This window comes from Papio anubis, chromosome X (genome assembly GCF_008728515.1).
Source record: "Papio anubis isolate 15944 chromosome X, Panubis1.0, whole genome shotgun sequence".
NCBI classification, from domain to species: Eukaryota; Metazoa; Chordata; class Mammalia; order Primates; family Cercopithecidae; genus Papio; species Papio anubis.
The window spans coordinates 4,509,820-4,536,424 of record NC_044996.1 but is presented as its reverse complement, the minus strand read 5'-3'; the positions used below and the strand labels follow the sequence as shown (position 1 = coordinate 4,536,424).

The window sequence follows — 26,605 nt, the reverse complement described above, 5'->3', positions numbered from 1 at the left end:
AACTACTTTAAATGTTCTCTAACCTAGAATTACTAAGGTCATGCTCCCAGTCTTCTCAGATCATGCCTAAGAGCCTTATAAGGTGTGGGGTTTATTTTTTAACAGGTGATACACAATTTAAAAGATACAAAAACTGTATATAGTAAAAAATCAGTCTCCTTCCACCCACCACCCTGCCTCCCCATTCCACTCATTTCAGGCACCCACTGTTACCGATTTCTAATGTAACCCTCCACAGCTAGCCTATGCACATGAGAATGTATGTATAGTCCTTCTTTGAAAATGTAAGTGGGGCCAGGCGCAGTGGCTCATGCCTGTAATCCCAGCACTTTGGAAGGCCGAGGCAGGTGGATTACCTGAGGTCAGGAGTTCAAGACCAGCCTAACCAACATGGTGAAACCTTGTCTCTACTAAAAATGCAAAAATTAGCTGGTAGTGGTGGTGGGTGCCTGTAATCCCAGTTACTCAGGAGACTGAAGCAGGAGAATCGCTTAAACCAGGGAGGCGGAGGTTGCAATGAGCGGAGACCGTGCCATTGCACTCCAGCCTGGGCAACAAGAGTGAAACTCCATCTCAAAAAAAAAAAAAAAAAAGAAAATGTAAATGGTAGTATATTATATACACTGTTCTACTCCTTTTCTTTTTCCCCTTGACAATACATCGCAACACTCCATTACGTCAGTACATACAGAGCTGCTGCTTGTTTTTAACAGCTCTTTAGTGTTTCATCAACTGTACTGCAGTTTAATTATAAGTGCCGCCTATTGATGGACATTTAGGTTATTTCCATTCTTTTTGCTGTTACAAATAATACCACAAGAATAACTTCATTTTAATTGCTATTTTTTAAATTTGTGGTCATATTTACCTTCAAAGTTCATATAATGTTAAAGAAGAGTGAGATTTTTGTGTTTAACTAACAAGAGCATAGATTTTGAAAGGTCAAGGACACTGCTGAAAACATCCTGGGAAGAAATCACACCATCACAGTCGGCCTTGGTGGGATTATTCCTGCTGACTTGTGCTTTGGCCTTTGGCCATCAGCTTGCATTGGGGGGCATTTTAAGAAACTGTGGTGTGGAGAAACAGCATTGTATTGCTGTAAGGATGTTACTGAGGGCTACAGTCTGTACCCAATAGGGAGTCCTTTCTGTGAGTATGTGGGGGAGGAGTGTCTGCTACATTTCTGTTTTATGGATGGCATGAATTCTTAACTGATTCTTTCAGCAGCTTAAAGAGTACAACTAATTTTGTGGCACAAGTTTAGCAAGAAAGTGCACAGGACTTGGGTATGAATCTTCTTGTTTCCATCTGATGAATTTTTACCACACATATCCCCTTTGTTCCAATTCCCTCACTTAATTTTTAAAAATATCATTGGAGGTATTTTTGTTAAATTGTCTTTTGTTAGTTGGAGCAAGATAAAGTATAAAAGGAGAGATGAATAAAAAAATTAATTTCCTTATTTATGGCACGGTATCTGGCGTATAGGTGCCCGATGTATGTTGAATAACTGAGTTTTGCTAATTGTTTAACAGGATATGAGGAACTTGCGGCTTGCTTATAAACAGGAAGAACAGAGTAAACTAGGGATATTTGAAAACCTCAACAAACATGCATTTCCTCTTTCTAATGGACAGGTAAATACACCAAAGTAAACCTTTTCTACATGCATTTGTGGGGGTCCAAATGTCCTATGTTTAATTATTCCTTTTTCCAGAGGTTTTTCTTTCCCCCTCTCTTTTTCCCTCCGTTGGTGACTAATATTAGAATATTTGAAATTTGTCAGCTCTGGGTAATGCTCAAGAAAAGCTGCTACTTCGTTGCTTTAAAATTTACAGACTAAAATAGGAATCTTAATACACTCAGCTCATATTAGAATGAAAAGCTTTAATGTTGGGTATATGATATAAAAATAAATAATGACATATGTGTTTTGTGGTTTTTGTGTCCAGGCACTATTTGCATTCAGCTATAAAGAAAAATTTCCAATTAATGGCTGGAAAGTTTATGATCCAGTATCTGAATATAAGAGGCAGGTAAAGTATATTGCTTATCAAACTGAAAATAATAGGTTGAGCATCTTTTTCACTTCTAAAAGGTTAGAAATGATGTGGTGGAGAAGAAACTTTCTTTTTTTTTTTGAGATGGAGTCTCGCTCTGTCGCCCAGGCTGGAGTGCAGTGGCGCAATCTTGGCTCACTGCAAGCTCCGCCTCCCGTGGTTCACACCATTATTCTGCCTCAGCCTCCCAAGTAGCTGGGACTACAGGCGCCCACCACCATGCCTGGCTAACTTTTTGTGTTTTTAGTAGAGACGGAGTTTCACCGTGTTAGCCAGGATGGTCTCGATCTCCTGACCTCGTGATCCACCCGCCTTGGCCTCCCAAAGTGCTGGGATTACAGGCGTGAACCACCGTGCCCGGCCAGAGAAGAAACTTTTTCAAACAAGTTATGCACAGGTGTAACTGCTAGCTTATAGTTCTCCATCTCTCTTGATGCTCTCTTCTCCCTGTGCCAAACCTTAGACTTTGTAATTGTTTGTTCATCCTGTTTCCAGAGGGTGAGTGGGACTCAAGGACAAGGACGGGTTTAAAAACCAAATTTGCCAGATGGTTTTTATTGGATGTTCTGGTAAAGAATTGATGAGTAAGGATCCAAACCACCGACTACAGTTAGATTCGAAGCATGTGGTGTGGCTACATAATTCTGATCCGGTGTTCCTGGGTCTGGGAACTCTTCAGTGCATTGTCAGCTTCAAATTATTCCACTAAGATCTTATTTTCATTACGTTTGTTTCATGATGTTGTCTCTACCTTATATTTGGTATAACGTTTTACGTTACTTATTTTAGACATTTGTAAGAAGTATCTGTGTTTCTAAAGGACTTTTGAGTATATTTTCAGAAATAACACTGAGCTTATTTATAGAAAATAGGACAAAAAATATATAGAAATGTGATTCTAGTGTATAATTTTCATGTTTTAGTATGGTTTGGATATTCTTTTGCTTCTTTAGATTTTTAGAAATGTCTAGGAAATTGGTTTTACCAAATAAATATATATATTGACTTTTAAGTTACAATAAACAACAAATTATAAATGGATTTTAGTTGCAAATAAGAAATGGATATGCTTCATGCTTAGTACTTTTTCAAAGCGTAAAGTCATGCATTTGCCCCTCTTCTTCTTTCTCCAACACCTTACAGGGTTTGCCAAATGAGAGTTGGAAAATATCCAAAATAAACAGTAATTATGAGTTCTGTGACACCTACCCTGCCATCATTGTTGTGCCAACTAGTGTAAAAGACGATGACCTTTCAAAAGTGGCAGCTTTTCGAGCAAAAGGCAGAGTCCCTGTAAGTAATAAACATTGTCATTTATACAGGAATATGTATTGCGTTAGGTCTAAGATGGAAAGATTTAAGACAAGAATTCAGTGAACAAAAATGGAAAGCAGAAAAATAAACTTATAAACCTGGATATACCTTTGATTCTCAACAGATACCTAATTATATAAGCAATCTGTTTGCTATGACTCCCTCTTGTACGATTTCCTATAACTAAGTATAAGGGTAACTTTAGTCATACCCTCTAAAAGTAGTAGAGAATAACAAAGGAGTAGCAAGAACAAGTTAGCATGCTGTTGTATTACCAGTTGGCATTGCTGGTTTCACTGCATCATCCTAGAGAAAATGCTTCTTTCTTAGATACTGAGCATGATGCCATAGCTGCGTGGGGGGAACATCATTACAGAAGTAGTAGCAGACAGCAGGGAGTAATGGTTTGAGCCCAGAGTTTGCATCTGGTGTAATCCTGAGTCACTTGGCCACTGGAGGAAAATGAGAGGTGGGGTGGCAGAGTGGCAGATTTTATAAGAGACTGTATATTCACTTTGTTCTTATCCTGCCACGTATGTTATTGTTGAGATACAAAGTTGTTTTTAAAATTAGGAGACAAGATAAAATTAGTCAATCAAATTGGAATGGGGCTAGATTTTAGTAATAGTTTGATTTGGGTTTTTCTTAGAATCATAGAATTTTTGGGGTGGGAGGGGATTTTTAGATCTCATGTAGTCAGAATTGTTTCATCCTGACCAAAACATTGAGTCTGATGGCCACTACAACTCTGTGATTGGCCTGCCCACTCTCACTTTTGAAGAAAATATGTATAAGAGACCATGCTTGAGAAGGGAACTTGTTTTTCCTACCAGGTAATTAGAGCATACATTGCTTTAGGAACTGTACTAACACTTGTTGCTTAAAAACACTAGGTGTTGTCATGGATTCATCCGGAAAGTCAAGCAACAATTACCCGTTGCAGCCAGCCACTTGTGGGTCCCAATGATAAGCGCTGCAAAGAGGATGAAAAATATTTGCAAACAATAATGGATGCTAACGCACAGTCACACAAGCTTATCATTTTTGATGCTCGACAAAACAGTGTCGCTGATACCAACAAGGTATATTCTTAATAGCATTGCAGAAACGTTGGATATTTTCATGTCCTGTCTGTAAATCATTATGCGGTTGGAATAACTCGTTGATTTTTCACCACCTGAAGTTAGAATCATTTGGAGTCCATAGCTATTCCTCCCTGGTGTATGCTCCTTGGGCTATGTTTGGTGTCTCACATGGATTGGGATCTTGTCTGTTTCATTGCTTCTCTACAATATCCTGTCTGCTAAATCAATTAAGCAAAGACCTAGAAAGACAATGATCATCTAAAGGATTTAGCATTTTAATGATATGATCGTGAGGACTTGAAAGTCCGTTTAAGAAATATAGTGGTTACTTGATTAATTCATGTCTGGTCTGAATTTCTTTTAGAATGGTATCAGCGATGTGAAATGTGTAAATGTACAAAGTTTCCATAAATCTCATGGAGCACCTGTGTAGTGTACCTTGGGTGGCAGTGAGATGTGGTTAAAAACACCTCCGTTCCCATGACTTTCATGATATCACACCCTGAGTTTCTCTCGCTTTTCATTCAGCCTGGCCTTCTCCATCTCCTTAACTGATTTCTCTTCCCAGTCTTCAAATGGCGTTGCTCCTTGAACTCGGTCTGGGGTCCTCTCTGCTCCACACAGACTCCTGGGGCCATCTCTGATGGCACAGCTTTAAACACTGTCTGTATGCTGAGTTCAACTTAAGCTTGACACTGCAGTTTCTATCCTGTCCTGATCCCTCCTAAGGTTGAGACTGGATTTCTGTCCCATTGTATGGCTGACATCTCTGCTTGGCTGTTTCCCGGGCCACAAACCCTCCGTGTATTCCAACTGGCCTGAGAGGCAGGATGGCAAGTTGGTGAGACATCTCGGCTTTGGAATCACTTACCTCTGGGTTTTCCTCCAGGTTCTGCCACTTGGTGCTCTAGATTCCAGAGCTGGTTACTTAACCTCTCTCTGTGCCTCAGGTTCCTCTTCTGTAAACAGGAGATAATGTCAGTGTCTCATGTCACGGTTGTGTGAGGATTAAAATTCAGTGAGAAGAATGCATGTAAATGACTTAGCACAGCGGCAGGTGCATCCTCAGGGCACAGTACATGATGCTGATAAGCTCGCCACCCCTGTGGTCAAGGGGGCTGACCAGGTGTCTGACTTGAGGGTGGTGTCTGTTACTGAGATGGGGAAGACTGGGAGAGGAACAGGGCAGGGAGGAAGATGGGGGAGTATTAGTTTTCTGAGGCTGTCATACAAATTACTACCAACTTGGTGGCTTATAGCACCAGAAATGTATTGACCACAATTCTGGAGGCCAATTCTGCTCCCTCTAAAGGTTCCAGGGGAGAATCTATTCCTTGCCTCTTCCAGCATGGGGTGGCTGCCCCAGCCTTCCTTGGCTTACAGCCACATCACTCCAATCTCTTCTTCCATCATCACATGACCCTCTCTTGCTCTATGTTTCTGTGTCTCCTCCTTTCTCTTCGAATGACACTTGTGATGACATTTAGGGTCCACCTGAAATAATCCTGGATCCTTAAACACATCTGCAAAGACCCTCTTTTCAATTAATCTTGGAAGCCTTAAGCACATCTGCAAATCTCAGGATCCTTAAACATCTGCAAAGACCTCTTCAAATAAGGTCACATTCACCATTGCCAGTAGATGTCTTTGGCGGGGCCACTTTTCAGCCTACCCTAGGGAGGCATCCCTCAGTGAGGTCCCCTTGCTCCCCACATCTGGATCATTACCTGTGTCCGTCTTCTACATCTCTGCCTCCTTCCTGTCACCACCATATCCCAAGGAATTACAAAATGTGAGAAAAGCTGTATCGGTGGAGGCCATCTTTAGACTAGTCAACAGGGTGAGGGCAGTTCATTGTGTTTTGTCCCATGCAGGAGAGATAGAGACAGGACACTAAATTATATATCTAGAATAATTTTAACTATGGCAGTATATGTGTCTAGGAAACAGACAGAGTATTTTTAGGTCTCCATTAGTTCTTTATAAGATTATGTCATATGCAAATCACGATAATATGACTTCTTCCTTTCCAGTCTGGCTGCCTTTCATATCTTCTTCTTGCATTGGTATTACATTGGTTGATTTTTGTATGTTGAACCACTGTAGTGGATTGAAAAATGTCTCCCAAAAGTTTGTCCAACTGGAACCTCAGAATGTGACCTTATTTAGCAATAGGATCTTTGCAGATGTATTAATTATGATGAGGTCATCTTGGAGTAGGGTAGGCCCTAAATCCAGTGCCTAGTGTCCGTATAAGAAAGCCACATAGAGACATAGGCACACACAGAAGAAAGATGGTTATGTGGCAATAGAGGCAGATATTTAAATGATGCAGCTAGATGCTGAGGAGTGCCAAGGACTTCCAGCAACCACCAGAAGCTAAGAGAGAGACATGGAACAAATTCTTTCCTATACCTTCCTAAAGGAACCAACTCTGCCAGCACCCTGATCTCGGACTTTCAGCCTCCAGAACTGTGAGAGAATAAATTTTATGTTGTTTTAAGTCCCCCAGTTTGTGATAGCACCCCTAGGAAGCTAATAAAACCTCCTTACATTCCTGGGATAATTCCCACCTGTTCATGGTATGTAATCAGTCCCCTTCATATACTCTTGGATTGGGTTTGCTAGTATTTTGTTGAGGATATTTGCATGTATTGTCATAAGGGATGTTAATCTGTGGTTTTCTCTTCTTATGATATATTTGTCTAGTTTGATATCAGGATACTGCTAGCCTCATGGAATGAATTAGGAAGTATGCTCCCCTCTTCTAGTTCTTGGACGACCCATCATCTCTTATCTCACCTACAGCAGGAGCCTTGAAATTGGATGTCTGCCTCACACCCTGCAATCTCATCTCCACATTATGACCAGAGTGATCTTTAAAAAAAAAAAAAAAAAAAAAGTGTTACTATTTCAATTGATAAATGAATTGTATATATTTATGGTGTACAACGTGGTATTTTGATATATGTACACATTGTAGAATGGCTAAATCAAGCTAATTAACACACCATTTTTTGTAGTGAGAATACTTAAAATCTACTCTCTCAGCAATTTTCAAATACACACTACATTGTTATTGACTGTAGTCACCATGTTGTACAGAGTGATTTTCTCAGTGGACAGCTCTGTGCACATCCCTCAGAGCCGCAAGGCAGTGATATCCAGGTTCCTGAACAGGGTCTCCAAAACCCTCCACCCACTGGTCCTTTCCTTCCTGTCTCGCCACATCTCCCAGGTCCATGTCTCAGCTATGTGAGGTCCTTTCCAGTTCTGTAAGCACATCCCAGTGTTAGATCAGAGATATGTTGCAGTCCTAACTCCAAGTACCCATAAATGTGGCTGTATTTCACAATAGGGTCTTTGCAAATGTAATTAAGTTAGGATGTGGTCATAGTGAATTGGGGGGTCGGGGTTAAGCCAAATGACTGTGTCCTTAGAAGAGGAGGAGAAGAGATAGACACCGACAAAGGAGAGAAGGGTCAGGTGGAAATGGAGGCAGAGATTCGAATGATGTGTGTATAAGCCAAGAACACCCGGGGCTATCGGAACCCGGGAGAGCCAAGGAAGGATCCTCCCCTGGAGTGTTCGGAGGAAGCACGGCACTGCCAATACCTTGAATTCAGACTTCCAGCCTCCAGAACTAGGAGAGAATAAACTTCTGTTGTTTTAAGCCACTGAGTTTGTGGTTCTTTTTCCAGCAGCCCTAGGAAACTCATATAAGGATATAGGAGGTTTATTTACAAATGAGTTTGTTGCTTCTTTAGTGGTCTGTATCTCATAGCACTAGAAAGAATAGAAAAGTTAATTCCAGATAATGTGATGTATCTCTTTTGTTTTTCATAGACAAAGGGTGGAGGATATGAAAGTGAAAGTGCTTACCCAAACGCAGAACTTGTGTTCTTGGAGATCCACAACATTCATGTCATGCGAGAGTCACTACGCAAATTAAAAGAGATTGTGTACCCTTCAATCGATGAGGCACGGTGGCTCTCCAATGTGGATGGGACGCATTGGCTGGAATATATAAGGGTAAAGAGATCCAGTACTTTATATGCTTTCCAGTTAAGACTTCTTTGTGCCTGTGCCATAAATACGTATATCTCCAAGTGGTTTTTCAACATTGCAAATAAGTGCCTCTTGGCTGTGTGCATGAACTTTCTTATTAAGTAGTTTCCATGGGCAGCATCAGACTGGGATCTTTGTGGAGGACTTTTGTGACATAGTGAAAAGGGGAAAATGCTTGCCTTAGGTCAGGCTTTTAAAGAACTTTGTGGCCCTTTAATAAGGAACCATATTTACTCCTGTAGTTTTTCTCCAGTATAAGATTTTTTCTTTCTTCTTCTTCTTTTTTTTTTTTAATGTGATGCTAATATTTCCTAGTGATTCTCAGCTGATTGCATGCCATTCTTGTTTGGATTATTGACCAGAACTTCCAAAGCTCTCCCCAGAATTATTTTACATTGTTTTACATTTAATTGAAATTCAATGTAGCCTGATCTAATGTGCCTTTTTTTCTGAAGATGCTGCTTGCTGGGGCAGTAAGAATTGCTGATAAAATAGAATCCGGGAAAACATCTGTGGTGGTGCATTGCAGCGATGGTTGGGACCGAACAGCCCAGCTCACATCTCTGGCTATGCTAATGTTGGACAGTTACTACAGGACCATTAAAGGATTTGAAACTCTCGTAGAAAAGGAGTGGATAAGCTTTGGACACAGGTTTGCACTGGTAAGTTGAGACAGTGAGGTTTATGCTGGACTATTTTGCTGTATCATGGATGTAAACATCATGTGTGACACAAATCACACACACACACACACACACACACACACACACACGTGTGCAGGCTTTCTCTTCTGTATCATATCAGACCTGAATTGCCATAATAAAATACATGGACCTCAAGCATTGTATGTTCCTGGTAAGGCATTTTTATCTTAGTGTAGTTATGCCTTTTTTAAAAATTGAGATAAAATTCATATAATGTAGAATTAACCATTTAAAATGCTCAATTCGGCCGGGCGCGGTGGCTCAAGCCTGTAATCCCAGCACTTTGGGAGGCCGAGACTGGCAGATCACGAGGTCAGGAGATCGAGACCATCCTGGCTAACCCGGTGAGACCCAGTCTCTACTAAAAAATACAAAAAACTAGCCGGGCGAAGTGGTGGGCGCCTGTAGTCCCAGCTACTCGGGAGGCTGAGGCAGGAGAATGGTGTGAACCCGGGAGGCGGAGCTTGCAGTGAGCTGAGATCCGGCCACTGCACTCCAGCCTGGGTGACAGAGCAAGACCCCGTCTCAAAAAAAAAAAAAAACAACAACAAAAAAAATAAAATGCTCAATTCGGTGTCCTTTAGTAGATTCACAATGTTATGTAACCATCACCTCTAGTTTCAAAACATACTCTGGCCAGGCGCAGTGGCTCACGCCTGTAATCCCAGCTCTTTGGGAGGCCCAGGCAGGCAGATCACCTGAGGTTGGGAGTTCGAGACCAGCCTAGCCAACATGGTGAAACCCCGTCTCTACTAAAAATACAAAAATTAGCTGGACATGTTGGCAGGTGCCTGTAGTCCCAGCTACTCAGGAGGCTGAGGCAGGATAATTGCTTGAACCTGGGAGGCAGAGGTTGCAGTGAGCCGAGATCGTGCCACTGCACTTCAGCCCGGGCAATAGAGCAAAACTCCGTCTCAAAAAACAACAACAACAACAACAAAACAAAACAAAAAACAAAAACAAAAAACCATACTCTTCACTTCAAAGGAAATGCTGTATACATTAAACAGTCATTCTTCACTTACCCCAGCCCCTGACAACCACTAATATTTCTGTCTTCATATACATTCACCTTTTCTAGGTACTTTATATAAGTGGAATCATACAGTGTCCTCCCATGACTGAGTTATTTCACTAAGCATAATATTTTCAAGGTTCAGCCATGTTGTGACAAAGAGCAAATTTTCATTATTTTTTATAGCTGAATAGTATTCCCTTGTGTGTATAGACCACATTTCGTTTATCTGTTCATCTGTTGATGGATGCTTGGGTTGTTTCCACCTTTGCTATTGTGAAGAATACTGCTGTGAATGTTAGTATGTAAGTTTTCTGCCATAACAAGCTACCACAGACTGCATGGTTGAAACAACAGGAATTAATTTTCTCATAATTCTGGAGACTGGAAGTCCAAAATCAAGGTCCCAGCAGGATTGATTTCTCTTGAGGTCTCCCTTCTTTCCTTGCATATGGCCACCCTCTGGCTACCTCTTCACAAGGTCTTTCTTCCCTTTGGGAGCTACTGGACACTCCTGCTGTGTCTCTGTGTGGCCAAATGTCCTCATTTCATAAGGATACGAGTGAGATTGGGGTAGGACCCACTTTAATGCCCTCATTTGAACTTAATCACCTCTTTAAAGGCCCTGTCTCCAAATATGGACACATTCCTGAGCTACTGAATGTTCAGGCCTCAATTTTGGGGATCACAATTCGGCCTATAACAACTTGCTTTCAACCTAGGGGGTTATATACCTAGGAGTGAAATTGTGAGGTCATCCAGTAGGGCATTCTTGGGCTGCCATTTGTGTTTTAGTCCAACTGGCAGCTACTTCTGATCTGTCCAAGCCATTGAGCTGTTAGGGATCTGTCTGAACTGTGCATTGAATGGGAATACTCCTGAAGTCCCCATTAGACTTGCTGTGGAAAGCAGGAGGATGGGTAGTGCAAGGATTTCCTTGGCTTTGGTGTGAGTGTGCCAAGCTTCCAGCTGTCCCTGCACTCCTGGGGTGGAGCCCCTGCAAGAGGACCTCCCAGACAGAAGGGGCAAGTCCGCAGTCTCTGAGCTGCATGCCCTTTGGGAGCTACTGGCAGATCCCTGGACATTTTCCTTCCCCTCTTTTGCCTTCATTCCCTCCTCTCTGAAATCGGGCATTTTGTGGGAGAAATGAGTTTATATGTGTCAAATGTTTAGGGCAATGCTTGGCCCATGCTAAGTGCCAGGGAAGTTTTAAACAACATCACCAACTCCTTTGTTTCTTCCCCCCTCAGCAAAAGCTGGTCTCGGTAAGGAAGAGAGAGTGTGTGGAATCTTTCCTGATGTTTGTATTGGGCCATCTCAGAAGACTCAGAGGCCACTGCCTTCTACCTTCCTCCCCAAACTGTGTGTCCTAGGGGAGAGAAAGCTTGAACGGGTGCTTTGCCAGAGGGGTAGTGGTGAAGGCTACCTAGTGAGATGCCAGCGATGGCAGCATGCACTGGGACTGAGCAGAGGTGCACGCATCAGGGTGTGCCTACAGTCCTCTGCTCCCATGCCTACTTGCCATTGCTGGGGCTCACTGCACCATGGTCACAGTGAAGGCAATAGGACTATCAGATTCCTAATGGCCTCAATTTACTAAGCCACCACTATGTGTTTGGCACTGTTAACGTGCAGCATCTTGTTTAATCCTGATAGTAATATCATTGACAGATGGGGAAACTGAGGTTTCAAGAATGTGGGTTATCTGCCTAAAGTCACACAGCTAGTTAGGGTAGAGCCAGCCTTTAAACAGTGATTTCAAGCCTGCAACCACCCACCCTCTGGGTCTGTGTACCCTACCTGGAGTTCTGTGAATAAGCCATCAGGGCTTCCAGCTGAGGCTGATCCTGCCCTTGCCCACTTGCCTCCATCATGGAACTTTCTAATTGTTCTTCCCTCTATCCTGCCTCCATTCCCCCCCTTCCCTAGATCATTCCCATTGGTGTAGAGACATTCTGTTATATCCTAAAAAAAAAAAAAAAAAAAACCCTCTTGACCCCACAGCCCTCCTCAGGTGTCACCCTGATTTTCTGCTCTTCTTTACAACAATCTCCTCAAAACTGTTGTCTGTACTCACTGTCACTATTTCTCTCCTTCCAGACTGTCTTGAAAGCACTTCAGCCAGGATTCCTTGTCACAATGCGCCCCCCCCAACCTGGTCTTGTCACAGTCATCACTTGTTTTATTTGGCCTGGGCATTCGATGCTGTTGATTCTTCCTTTCTTCCAAACACTTTCGTCATTAGACTTCTAGGTTTCTATGACCTTTTGAATTTCCCCCAACTTTCAGGTCTTCCCTCATCTTCCCAACCTCTTAATGTTGGGGTGTCCCAGGGATGAGTCCTTGGATCATTTTTCTTCTCTTTGTGGTTAACCTGTTAGTGATCTCAGCCAGTCCCACAACTTTGAATACATGGATAGCATATCTGTGATCTCATCTCCATTGCCCCTGATGCTCCCGCAACTTAGGCCTTATCAACCCCCTTAGGCAGTCTCCTAAGTGGCTGTCCTAGTCTGTTTGTGTTTTTACAAAGGAATACTTGAGGCTGGGTAATTTAGAGAGAAAAGAAATTTATTTGGCTCACGGTTCTGCAGACTGTACAAGAAGCATGGTGCCGGCATCTGCTTCTGGTGAGGGCCTCAGGCTGCTTCACTCACGGTGGAAGGTAAAGGGGAGCCAGTGTGTAGAGATCACATGGTGAGAAAGGAAGCAAGAGAGAGGGGAGAGGGTGCCAGTCTGTTTGTAACAACCACCTCTCTCGGGAACTAACAGAGAACTCACTCACACACTCCCCCACCCAAGGAGGGATTAATTTATTTATGAGGGATCCACCCCCATGACCCAACATCTCCCATTAGGCTCCACCTCCAACATTGGGGATCAAATTTCAACATGAGGTTTAAGAGGACAAACATCCCAACAATAGCAGTAGCCTTTCTGCAACCTAGCTCTGTCTGATCCGTCGCCCCCACTGGAGCCAGATGGAGCATTCCAAACAACAGATCAGATGCTGCCACTCCCCAGTATGAGTCCCTCAGCACCTTCCTGTAGCACACAGGATTATGAGCAAACTCCTAGTGTGTGCTCAAAGCCCTTGGTGATCTGGCCCTAGCTATATCTCCAGCCTCATCTCTCATCTTCTTTCCCTTGCCCCATGTAAGCCTCAGCTACTTGTGGCTTTCTTAGTGTCCCCCACCACATTCCCACTGGTTATCAATTCCTGGCTACCCGGGAAGCAGGCATCTCCCTGTCCTTCAAGGTTTATCTCAAATGAAATGTCCTTCATGACTATGACTCGCATGACTGTCCCTCCCTGTTCCTTCCCCTACCCCATCCTAGGATGGTTCACTCATTCCCTTGTGCTCCCACCATACCCACTACATACTTGGAAGCCCTTGGAACACTTTATTGCCCTTGTCATTTATACATCTTTGTCCCTTGACTAGACCACAAATGAATTGTTCATCAAGCGCAAGTACAGTGTCTCATTTGCTTTAGTCTCCTAGGTGCCTAGCCAAGGACCTGGCCTCTACCAGACACCATGACAATGTTTGACATTCCGAGGGCCAGGCATGATGCCTTGCATATGCCATAGGAGTTCCATGGCTATCTGTTGAAAGAATGAATCCTAAATTGTGAACTGTCAGTGTAAAACAGTTCCCTAGGTGCCTTAAATACTGAACAGCAGGTCCTACAAGGATTTTATAGCGAGGCAATGCATGGAGCTACTATGGGGAACAGTATGGTGAATCCTCAGAAAATTAAACGTGGAACTACCACATGATCTGACAATTCCGCTGATGGGTATATACCCCAAAGAAGGGAAAGCAGGAGCCCAAACAGATACGTGTACATTGGTGTCCATGGTAGCTTTATTCACAATAGCCCGAAGGTGGAAGCAACCCCAGTGTCCATCAGGAGATGAATGGATAAACAAAATGTGCTCTAGCTATACAGCCATGCGGTGTGTGACGATGAGGGTACATTCTGAGAAATGCATCATTAGGTGATTTTGTAATTGTGTGGACATGATAGAGTATACCTTACAGAAACCTAGATGGAAAACTTGCTAACATCTAGGCTATATGGTACATACAGCCTATTACTCCTAGGCTGCAACCCTGTATGGCATGTGACTAGACTGAATACTGTAGGCAACTGTAATACCGTGGTAAGTATTTCTGTATCTAAACATAGAAAAGGTACAGTAAAAATATGGTATTGTAACCTTATGGGACAACCATTGGATATACAGTCGTCATTGACTGAAACGTCGTTATGTGGCACATGATTATACAGTGCAATGTTAGTCTTAAAAAAGGAAATTCTGACATGTGCTGTAACATGGATGAACCTTGAAAACATGCTCAGCAAAATAAGCCAGCCACAAAGGACAAATATTTATTTTTCCACTTATATGAAGAACCTAGAATAATCAAATTCATAGAGACAGAAAGTAGAATGGTCATTGCCAGGGGCTAGGAGGTGGGGAATGGGGAGTTAGTGATTAATGGGTATAGAGTTTCTATTTGGAAAGATTAACAAGTTCTAGAAATGGTGATGATTGTATAATAACACGAGTGTGCTTGATGCCACTGAACTGGACACTTAAAAATGGTTAAGATGAGATTGGATGCAGTGGCTCATGCTCGTAATTCCCAGCACTTTGGGAGGCTGAGGTGGGAGGATCTCTTGAGGTCAGGAGTTAAAGACCAGCCTGGGCAGTATAGTGAGACCCCATCTCTACAAAATAATTAGCTGGGCATGGTGGCTCACACCTATAGTCCCAGCCACTCTGGAGGCTGAGGTGGGAGAATCACTCGAGCCCAGGAGTTAGAGGCTGCAGCAGGCTATGCTCGTGTCACTGCACTCCAGCCTGGGTGACAGAGCGAGCCCCTGTCTCTAAAACATAAAAATAATGGTTCAAATGATAAATTATATGTCATGTGTATTTCGCCACAATTAAATTTTTTTTTATAAAGAAGGCAATACACTATTACTCTGAGATGTTAATATTGATTTGGTCATTTCTTTGTTTTTGTGTCTTTCCAGGTGGCAATTTCATAGAGTATTTTTGCTCTTTCTATGTGATTGCTTTGTATTTTCTTAATGAGTTTTTTTCCCCACATCCTTTTGCTCATAGTCATATTATTTGAAGCTTCTCTTAGAATCCTCACCCTTCAGCTATCTTTTTACTTGTGGCATTTTCAGTGTTTTGGCAATTGTATTTATGTATTTGAGAATACTATCTTTTACCTTTTGGTATTAATCTATTGATAACTTATAAAGTATCAAAAGATATGAAATACAATACTGGACTGCCTTAAGCAAGGACCCTACCTTTACCATTTCAAGATTGAGTTCTTGGGGTTCTCTGAGTCATGAAGAATTGGTTAAAAGTTGTAGATTGTTAATCATTAATTATTTTGATTCTCAGACTTCCTGACATTTCTGAAAAATGGAAAAAATGTTTTTATACTTGTAGAGAAAATGGCATTCATAATGTACTTTATGAACTGCTAATTGGCATCCTACGTTGACAATGTACACTTAGGGTGGTGGCTGGTCTTGACCCTACCATTTTAACTGAAGTTTGCTAGCTAGTTGCTTATACTTTCTTGATATGAACTATATTAAAGAGAAATTATAAAACAATCAACATGTACAAATGCTGTAAACTGAAATTTTGTTTTCTAAAAGTAATGGAAGTCATTTCGATTTGATAGACATTTTTGAGTGCCTGTTACGTGCCGGGAATTCTATTAGGCCCGATGAAACATGATTCTTACCACTGGACAACTTACAGTGACTTTCAAGAGGACCATAACATAGGTTAAAACGTTTAACCTTCTGTTTCTTTTCAGCGAGTGGGCCATGGTAATGACAACCATGCTGATGCTGACCGATCTCCTATATTTCTGCAGTTTATTGATTGTGTTTGGCAAATGACAAGACAGGTAAGAGATTTCAAATATATTTCTATATAGTCTTTGCTTTAAATATATCTTAAAGATTAAACTATTATCGCTGTTTCATTCAAAATGAATTTGTGTAAAATATGACCCCATTATTTAACACAATTTGATTCTAATTCACTTAGAAATATAAGCAGAACATTAGAAACAACCAATTTCACACCAAAAGTTACTTCTCTTTGCAAATGGTTTTTATCAGTCATCTGGTCCACTGGGTCCAAACCAAGGCCATACTCCTCTATAGATTCTGCTGCTTTTGCTCCCTTTCAGAAGGTTAAGGAAGTACAGTCTCCTGCTGAGCAGTTCATCTAAGATTTGGCCAGATGTTAGAAATGAGGATGGGAATGAACTGCTAGTACATGGGATTAGACCAGGCAATCCAGGAATCTCCACACTCTGCCCCAGTCCAGAGCCTCTCCCACCCGCAAGGTCACTGAGGGAAATGAGTGTCCAAAAACCAATGGCACAGAGGAGGCTGCATAGCATTTTGCTGTTAGCTGGTGCGAAGTTCCCAAACCCCAACACACAGGGCCCTGGTAAACAAGGGAGCCATCTAGGGATCCCCTTCCCTTGAGCTGATCAGGCCCATTGGCTTCAGTTCAAAGTAGATCATAAGGCCATAGTTCCTGCACTGTTTTTGTTTTTGTTTTTTTTTTTTTGCTGTTGTTGTTGTTATTGTTGTTGTTTTCCCCCTCATCTCCAACATCTAAACCTGAGTTTGGTCTCCTATCCTTATGATAAGAGACAGTGCCAGGGCAATGGACCTGGAACCGGAGAGAGAGACAGGCAAAAGAGAGTAGTTTCCCCAGTGCCTGCTGCCCAGCCTGGCTGAGGGTGGGGCTGTGGGGTACAGAACAAGTTAGGGGGCTGAGATCCAGGGTCTGGCCTTCTCCTGCTGGTCATTCACCAGGAGCTCTGGCCTTGGCTGCTTCAGTCATGGGGAAGGGAAGCAGCCAGGACACTGCCGGTGATCTGCAGGGTTTCTACCAACAGCCCTGCTGCTCTTGATTGATTCTCCTGCAGCCTTATCACCATCAGCCATCTGCCTCCCTACTGCAGAAAGTCTGTGAAATACTAGGCCTGTTTCCCCACTGAGAGCTACTGTTACTGATGGCAGTGTGCGTTGGGGCAGAAAGAAGGTTGACAGTCACGATGCTGCCTGTGCTGTCCCGCTCCCCAGCAGCTCTGCCCTGAGGAGGACCTGGAGAACTCAGAAGATGGCTCTCCACCTTGAGTGCACACAGCCAGCCCCTGGGAACCTTCTTCCTGTGATCCTGGGGACAGGCTCAGGTGTGTGTAAAAGTTCCCCAGGTGATTCAGATGTGCAATTGAGTTTGAGAACCAGTGATCTAGCTTAGTGCTCCAAATGTGGTCCTGAGAACTTGTTAGAGACACCAATCTTCAGCCTCACTGACGACCTGCCAGTGCTCTGGGTGTGGGACCCAGCCCTCTGGTTCCACAAGCCCTTCTGGGGGCTGATGGATGCTCAACTTTGAGACCATTGCTGTAGACTAACACTGCTCAAACCTTAAAGAGCACGCAAATCCCCTGGGGCTGTTATTGAAATGCAGATTCTGATTCAGTGGGACTGGGGCAGAGCCTGAGATGTCACATTTCTGATAAGCTCTCAGGTGATGCCAGCGGGTCACAGATCACATTTTCAGTGGCAAGGGAGCACAGAGACATACCTTTAGAAATAAGGAACAAAGGGGAGGGGGTCTGAATAGCCAAAGCAGATTTCATGGAGTCCTCAGGCCCTCACTTAGAAATTAACACTGACTTTTACACCCAGCTTCAACAAACTAATTGGGGTCTTACATGGTCTGATGGCCAGGTCACAGGTGATTAAAGATGGCCTGTTAGAGAGCTGGCCTGGGTAAGAGGGGCTGGTCCCAGAGGTAGGTATGCTGATGGTGCAGGTGAAAGGGCAGCAAACACACTCCACAAGCACAAAGGCTGGCCTGAAGCCTTACTGTTTTTTAGTGCCAGGCACTATTGCTAATTGTGTTGATGCTGAGCCAGTAACAAAATTAAATGATTGTCATGTTCAGGTTAGGACAAGAAAGTATGAAACACATTTTAGAAAAATTGCATAAAAAGGTTGAACACAAAAAATGATTGCAGTGCTTCTAAAGGGATAAGCACCATTTTTGTGGATGTGAAATAGCTTATTCCTCCCAAATGTGGATTTTTTAACATCTTCAAACTGACCTCCATTCTTTACACTGCTTAGTGCCTGTTTTCATCTCTAAGCCATGTCATTTTTGTGCTTTTATTGGATTTTAAGAAAATAAGGGATTTGAATTGAAAAAAAAAAAGGGGACTGGGGCAGAGTGTAGAGATTCCTGGATTGCCTGGTCTAATCCCATGTACTAGCAGTTCATTCCCATCCTCATTTCTAACATCTGGCCAAATCTTAGATGAACTGCTCAGCAGGAGACTGTACTTCCTTAACCTTCTGAAAGGGAGCAAAAGCAGCAGAATCTAGAGAGGAGTAGGGCCTTGGTTTGAACCTAGTGGACAAACCTCTCACAGCTCTAACATTCTGACTGTGAAATGTGTGTATAATTAATTTCTTTTAAAATTACATTGTTAATGCATTAGCAGAGACATCAATGATTAGTCTTTATCAGTTCATTAACAAATGAATGAGATATATAGCAGGTATAAGATGCATTCATATGAAAGATTATATTTAGGTTGCCTACTGTAACGTAAACTATGCAGTGTAAAATTGTCAGAAATAGCAGAATAAAATGAACTGAATAGTCTGTATGTGAACAAAGAAACTAAGGGAAAAATAATTGAGGGACTCTTTAGAGAAGATTCCCAAAGACACTCTATGATATCCATAGTTTAATACAATCCTTACTCTTATGGATAGGTTTAATAGTCATTGATATTTTTGTTGAGCCTCAAGAGGTGCAGAATTGGGGCCAGGTATGGTGGTTCACGCCTATACTCTCAGCAATGCAGGAGGCTGAGGTGGGAGGATTGCTTGCTTGAGGCCAGGAGTTCAAGACCAGCCTGGGCAACATAGTGAAACCCCCATCTCTTCAAAAAACAAAAATTAAAAAAATAGCCAGGGGGCGGAGCAAGATGGCCAAATAGGAACAGCTCCAGTCTCCAACTCCCAGCGCGAACGACACAGAAGACATGTGATTTCTGCATTTTCAACTGAGGTACCGGGTTCATCTCACTAGGGAGTGCAGGACAATCGGTGCTGGTCAGCTGCTGCAGCCCGACCAGCGAGAGCTGAAGCAGGGCAAGGCATCGCCTCACCTGGGAAGCGCAAGGGGGATGGGAATCCCTTTTCCTAGCCAGGGGAACTGAGACACACAACACCTGGAAAATCAGGTCACTCCCACCCCAATACTGCGCTTTACCAAGGATCTTAGCAAACGGGCACACCAGGAGATTGTATCCCACACCTGGCCGGGAGGGTCCCACACCCACAGAGCCTCCCTCATTGCTAGCACAGCAGTCTGCGATCTAACGGCAAGGCAGCAGCGAGGCTGAGGGAGGGGCGCCCGCCATTGATGAGGCTTAAGTAGGTAAACAAAGCCACTGGGAAGCTCGAACTGGGTGGAGCTCACAGCAGCTCAAGGAGTCCTGCCTGTCTCTGTAGACTCCACCTCTGGGGACAGGGCACAGCTAAACAACAACAACAACAGCAAAAAAAAAAGCAGCTGAAACCTCTGCAGACGCAAACAACTCTGTCTGACAGCTTTGAAGAGAGCAGTGGATCTCCCAACACGGAGGTTGAGATCTGAGAACAGACAGACTGCCTGCTCACGTGGGTCCCTGACCCCTGAGTAGCCTAACTGGGAGACATCCCCCACTAGGGGCAGACCAACACCCCATACCTCACACGGTGGAGTACACCCCTGAGAGGAACCTTCCAAAGCAAGAATCAGAGAGGTACACTCGCTGTTCAGCAATATTCTATCTTCTGCACCCTCTGCTGCTGATACCCAGGCAAACAGGGTCTGGAGTGGACCTCAAGCAATCTCCAACAGACCTACAGCTGAGGGTCCTGACTGTTAGAAGGAAAACTAACAAACAGGAAGGACACCCACACCAAAACCCCATCAGTACATCACCATCATCAAAGACCAGAGGCAGATAAAGCCACAAAGATGGGGAAAAGGGGCAGAAAAGCTGGAAATTCAAAAAATAAGAGCACATCTCCCCCTGCAAAGGAACTCAGCTCATCGCCAGCAACGGATCAAAGCTGGACGGAGAATGACTTTGACGAGATGAGAGAAGGAGGCTCCAGTCCATCAAACTTCTCAGAGCTAAAGGAGGAATTACGTACCCAGCGCAAAGAAACTAAAAATCTTGAAAAAAGAGTGGAAGAATTGATAACTAGAATAATTAATACAGAGAAGGCCATAAACGAATGGACAGAGATGAAAACCATGACACAAGAAATACGTGACAAATGCACAAGCTTCAGTAACCGACTCGATCAACTGGAAGAAAGAGTATCAGCGATTGAGGATCAAATGAATGAAATGAAGCGAGAAGAGAAATCTAAAGAAAAAAGAAGAAAAAGAAATGAACAAAGCCTGCAAGAAGTATGGGATTATGTAAAAAGACCAAATCTACGTCTGATTGGGGTGCCTGAAAGTGAGGGGGAAAATGGAACCAAGTTGGAAAACACTCTTCAGGATATCATCCAGGAGAACTTCCCCAACCTAGTAAGGCAAGCCAACATTCAAATTCAGGAAATACAGAGAATGCCACAAAGATACTCCTCGAGAAGAGCAACTCTAAGACACATAATTGCCAGATTCACCAAAGTTGAAATGAAGGAAAAAATCTTAAGGGCAGCCAGAGAGAAAGGTCAGGTTACCCACAAAGGGAAGCCGATCAGACTAACAGCAGATCTCTCGGCAGAAACTCTACAAGCCAGAAGAGAGTGGGGGCCAATATTCAACATTCTTAAAGAAAAGAATTTTAAACCCAGAATTTCATATCCAGCCAAACTAAGTTTCATAAGTGAAGGAGAAATAAAATCCTTTATAGATAAGCAAATGCTTAGAGATTTTGTCACCACCAGGCCTGCCTTACAAGAGACCCTGAAGGAAGCACTAAACATGGAAAGGAACAACCGGTACCAGCCATTGCAAAAACATGCCAAAATGTAAAGACCATCGAGGCTAGGAAGAAACTGCATCAACTAACGAGCAAAATAACCAGTTAATATCACAATGGCAGGATCAAGTTCACACATAACAATATTAACCTTAAATGTAAATGGACTAAATGCTCCAATTAAAAGACACAGACTGGCAAACTGGATAGAGTCAAGACCCATCAGTTTGCTGTATTCAGGAGACCCATCTCACATGCAGAGACATACATAGGCTCAAAATAAAGGGATGGAAGAAGATCTACCAAGCAAATGGAGAACAAAAAAAAGCAGGGGTTGCAATACTAGTCTCTGATAAAACAGACTTTAAACCATCAAAGATCAAAAGAGACAAAGAAGGCCATTACATAATGGTAAAGGGATCAATTCTACAGGAAGAGCTAACTATCCTAAATATATATGCACCCAATACAGGAGCACCCAGATTCATAAAGCAAGTCCTTAGAGACTTACAAAGAGACTTGACTCCCATACAATAATAATGGGAGACTTCAACACCCCACTGTCAACATTAGACAGATCAACGAGACAGAAAGTTAACAAGGATATCCAGGAATTGAACTCATCTCTGCAGCAAGCAGACCTAATAGACATCTACAGAACTCTCCACCCCAAATCAACAGAATATACATTCTACTCAGCACCACATCACACTTATTCCAAAATTGACCACATATAATTGGAAGTAAAGCACTCCTCAGCAAATGTACAAGAACAGAAATTATAACAAACTGTCTCTCAGACCACAGTGCAATCAAACTACAACTCAGGACTAAGAAACTCAATCAAAACCACTCAACTACATGGAAACTGAACAACCTGCTCCTGAATGACTACTGGGTACATAACGAAATGAAGGCAGAAATAAAGATGTTCTTTGAAACCAATGAGAACAAAGATACAACATACCAGAATCTCTGGGACACATTTAAAGCAGTGTGTAGAGGGAAATTGATAGCACTAAATGCCCACAACAGAAAGCTGGAAAGATCTAAAATTGACACTCTAACATCACAATTAAAAGAACTAGAGAAGCAAGAGCAAACACATTCAAAAGCTAGCAGAAGGCAAGAAATAACTAAGATCAGAGCAGAACTGAAGGAGATAGAGACACAAAAATCCCTCCAAAAAATCAATGAATCCAGGAGTTGGTTTTCTGAAAGGATCAACAAAATTGATAGACCGCTAGCAAGACTAATAAAGAAGAAAAGAGAGAAGAATCAAATAGACGCAATAAAAAATGATAAAGGGGATATCACCACCGACCCCACAGAAATACAAACTACCATCAGAGAATACTATAAACACCTCTACGCAAATAAACTAGAAAATCTAGAAGAAATGGATAATTTCCTGGTCGCTTACACTCTCCCAAGACTAAACCAGGAAGAAGCTGAATTCCTGAATAGACCAATAGCAGGCTCTGAAATTGAGGCAATAATTAATAGCCTACCAACCAAAAAAAGTCCAGGACCAGATGGATTCACAGCTGAATTCTACTAGAGGTACAAGGAGGATCTGATACCATTCCTTCTGAAACTATTCCAATCACTAGAAAAAGAGGGAATCCTCCCTAACTCATTTTATGAGGCCAGCGTCATCCTGATACCAAAGCCTGGCAGAGACACAACAAAAAAAGAGAATTTTAGACCAATATCCCTGATGAACATCGATGCAAAAATCCTCAATAAAATACTGGCAAACCGGATCCAGCAGCACATCAAAAAGCTTATCCACCATGATCAAGTGGGCTCCATCCCTGGGATGCAAGGCTGGTTCAACATACGCAGATCAATAAACGTAATCCAGCATATAAACAGAACCAAAGACAAAAACCACATGATTATCTCAATAGATGCAGAAAAGGCCTTTGACAAAATTCAACAGCCCTTCATGCTAAAAACGCTCAATAAATTTGGTATTAATGGAACGTATCTCAAAATCATAAGAGCTATTTATGACAAACCCACAGCCAATATCATACTGAATGGGCAAAAACTGGAAAAATTCCCTTTGAAAACTGGCACAAGACAGGGATGCCCTCTCTCACCACTCCTATTCAACATAGTGTTGGAAGTTCTGGCTAGGGCAATCAGGCAAGAGAAAGAAATCAAGGGTATTCAGTTAGTTAAAGAAGAAGTCAAATTGTCCCTGTTTGCAGATGACATGATTGTATATTTAGAAAACCCCAGTGTCTCAGCCCCAAATCTCCTTAAGCTGATAAGCAACTTCAGCAAAGTCTCCGGATACAAAATTAATGTGCAAAAATCACAAGCATTCTTATACACCAGTAACAGACAAACAGAGGGCCAGATCATGAATGAACTTCCATTCACAATTGCTTCAAAGAGAATGAAATACCTAGGAATCCAACTTACAAGGGATGTGAAGGACCTCTTCAAGGAGAACTACAAACCACTGCTCAGTGAAATAAAAGAGGACACAAACAAATGGAAGAACATACCATGCTCATGGATAGGAAGAATCAATATTGTGAAAATGGCCATACTGCCCAAGGTAATTTATAGATTCAATGCCATCCCCATCAAGCTACCAATGAGTTTCTTCACAGAATTGGAAAAAACTGCTTTAAAGTTCATATGGAACCAAAAAGGAGCCCGCATTGCCAAGACAATCCTAAGTCAAAAGAACAAACCTGGAGGCATCATGCTACCTGACTTTAAACTATACTAGAAGGCTACAGTAACCAAAACAGCATGGTACTGGTACCAAAACAGAGATATAGACCAATGGAACAGAACAGAGTCCTCAGAAATAATACCACACATCTACAGCCATCTAATCTTGGACAAACCTGAGAAAAACAAGAAATGGAGAAAGGATTCCCTATTTAATAAATGGTGCTGGGAAAATTGGCTAGCCATAAGTAGAAAGCTGAAACTGGATCCTTTCCTTACTCCTTATATGAAAATTAATTCAAGATGGATTAGAGACTTAAATGTTAGACCTAATACCATAAAAACCCTAGAAGAAAACCTAGGTAATACTATTCAGGACATAGGCATGGGCAAGGACTTCTTGTCTAAAACACCAAAAGCAACGGCAACAAAGGCCAAAATTGACAAATGGGATCTAATTAAACTAAAGAGCTTCTGCACAGCAAAAGAAACTACCATCAGAGTGAACAGGCAACCTACAGAATGGGAGAACATTTTTGCAATCTACTCATCTGACAAAGGGCTAATATCCAGAACCTACAAAGAACTCAAACAAATTTACAAGAAAAAAACAACCCCATCAAAAAGTGGGCAAAGGATATGAACAGACATTTCTCAAAAGAAGACATTCATACAGCCAACAGACACACGAAAAAATGCTCATCATCACTGGCCATCAGAGAAATGCAAATCAAAACCACAATGAGATACCATCTCACACCAGTTAGAATGGCAGTCATTAAAAAGTCAGGAAACAACAGGTGCTGGAGAGGATGTGGAGAAATAGGAACACTTTTCCACTGTTGGTGGGATTGTAAACTAGTTCAACCATTATGGAAAACAGTATGGCGATTTCTCAGGGATCTAGAACTAGAAGTACCATATGACCCAGCCATCCCATTACTGGGTATATACCCAAAGGATTATAAATCATGCTGCTATAAAGACACATGCACACGTATGTTTATTGCGGCACCATTCACAATAGCAAAGACTTGGAATCAACCCAAATGTCCATCAGTGACAGACTGGATGAAGAAAATGTGGCACATATACACCATGGAATACTATGCAGCCATTAAAAATGGATGAGTTTATGTCCTTTGTAGGGACATGGATGCAGCTGGAAACCATCATTCTCAGCAAACGATCGCAAGAACAGAAAACCAAACACCGCATGTTCTCTCTCATAGGTGGGAACTGAACAATGAGATCACTTGGACTCGGGAAGGGGAACATCACCCACCGGGGCCTATCACGGGGAGGGGAGAGGGGGGAGGGATTGCACTGGGAGTTATACCTGATGTAAATGACGAGTTGATGGGTGCTGACGAGTTGATGGGTGCAGCACAGCAACATGGCACAAGTATACATATGTAACAAACCTGCACATTATGCACATGTACCCTAGAACTTAAAGTATAAAAAAAAAAAAAAAAAAAAAAAAAAGCCAGGCATGGTGGTGTGCACCTGTAGTCCCAGTTACTCGGGAGGCTGAGGCAGGAGGATTGCTTCAATCCAGGAGTTCAAGGTTACAGTGAAGTATGATTGTACCAGTGCACTCCAGCCTGGGTGACAGAGTGAGACCCTGTCTCTAAAACAATAAAAAAAAAGGTGCAGAATTTTATTATAGATTACTGTGCTATGTATTTTTGGAAATCATACTTTTAGGTAAAAGGTACAGCTTCCAGGAGAAGAGGCCAAAACAAACTATGAATTGCAGCGACCTAATCTTTCATTTGTATTACTCCACCTGCTACTGTTTCCCTCATTGAGCTGTTTTCTGAGTTGAGCTTAATGCCATGACAACCCCTGAGTACAAATGGCAGCCTTGACCCAACATGAGTAGATGGAGCCTTTGTTTTCCAGTTTTCATGGGTACCGATGGGCTTGGACTGAGCCCTGCCCACTTTGACCTCCCATATCTGGTACCCAGTGGTCAGAATAAGGCTTGTTGTCACTGACTCTAGAACACACCTTCCCAAGCTCCCAGATCTACAATGCAGGCTCAGGGGCTAGGAATGAAGACTCATTGTCATAGTCTGTTTGGGCTGCTGTAACAAAATATTGTAAGCTGAGGTGGTTTATGAACAACAGAAACTTACTTCTCACAGTTCTGGAGGTCGGGAAATCCAAGATCAAGGCCCCAGCAGATTCAGTGTCTGGTGAGGGTTTGCTTCCTGATTCATAGATTAGCTGTCTTTTCACTGTAACCTGACATCATGGAAGGGACAAGAGAGCTCTCTTGGGCCTCTTTTAAAAGGGCACTAATCCCATTCACGAGAGCTCTACCCTCATGACCTAATCACTTCCCAAAGGCCCCACTTCCTCATACTACACCTTGGGGATTAGAATTTCAACATATAAATTTTGGGGGGATACAAATATTCAGTTCATAGCACTTATATGGCTTGAAAATATGTCAGTAATTTGCTATCTTGTTAATAAACATTTATTTTTAAAAGTTTGAGAATTATAAAATATAGGACAAAACCCTGGATCTTTCACTCCTATCCTTGATTTAATAAGGCTTCAGTACACAAAA

The 26,605-nt window shown here is 42.4% G+C and overlaps 1 protein-coding gene across 12 annotated transcripts in view; it reads left to right on the top strand.

The window, feature by feature from the left end:
- MTMR1 (myotubularin related protein 1) overlaps positions 1-26,605 on the top strand; it is a 72,829-nt gene that overhangs the window by 29,450 nt on the left and 16,774 nt on the right. For all 12 annotated transcript variants that reach the window (XR_004180690.1, XM_031660734.1, XM_031660733.1 and 9 more), the window contains 7 exons: positions 1,539-1,640; positions 1,956-2,039; positions 3,207-3,356; positions 4,271-4,459; positions 8,309-8,494; positions 8,986-9,192; positions 16,114-16,206. Coding sequence is in view for 11 of the 12 variants with exons in the window: in XM_031660734.1 (XP_031516594.1) it covers positions 1,539-1,640; positions 1,956-2,039; positions 3,207-3,356; positions 4,271-4,459; positions 8,309-8,494; positions 8,986-9,192; positions 16,114-16,206 (1,011 nt within the window). In the remaining variant the exon portion in view is untranslated. The remainder of the gene's footprint in view (positions 1-1,538; positions 1,641-1,955; positions 2,040-3,206; positions 3,357-4,270; positions 4,460-8,308; positions 8,495-8,985; positions 9,193-16,113; positions 16,207-26,605) is intronic.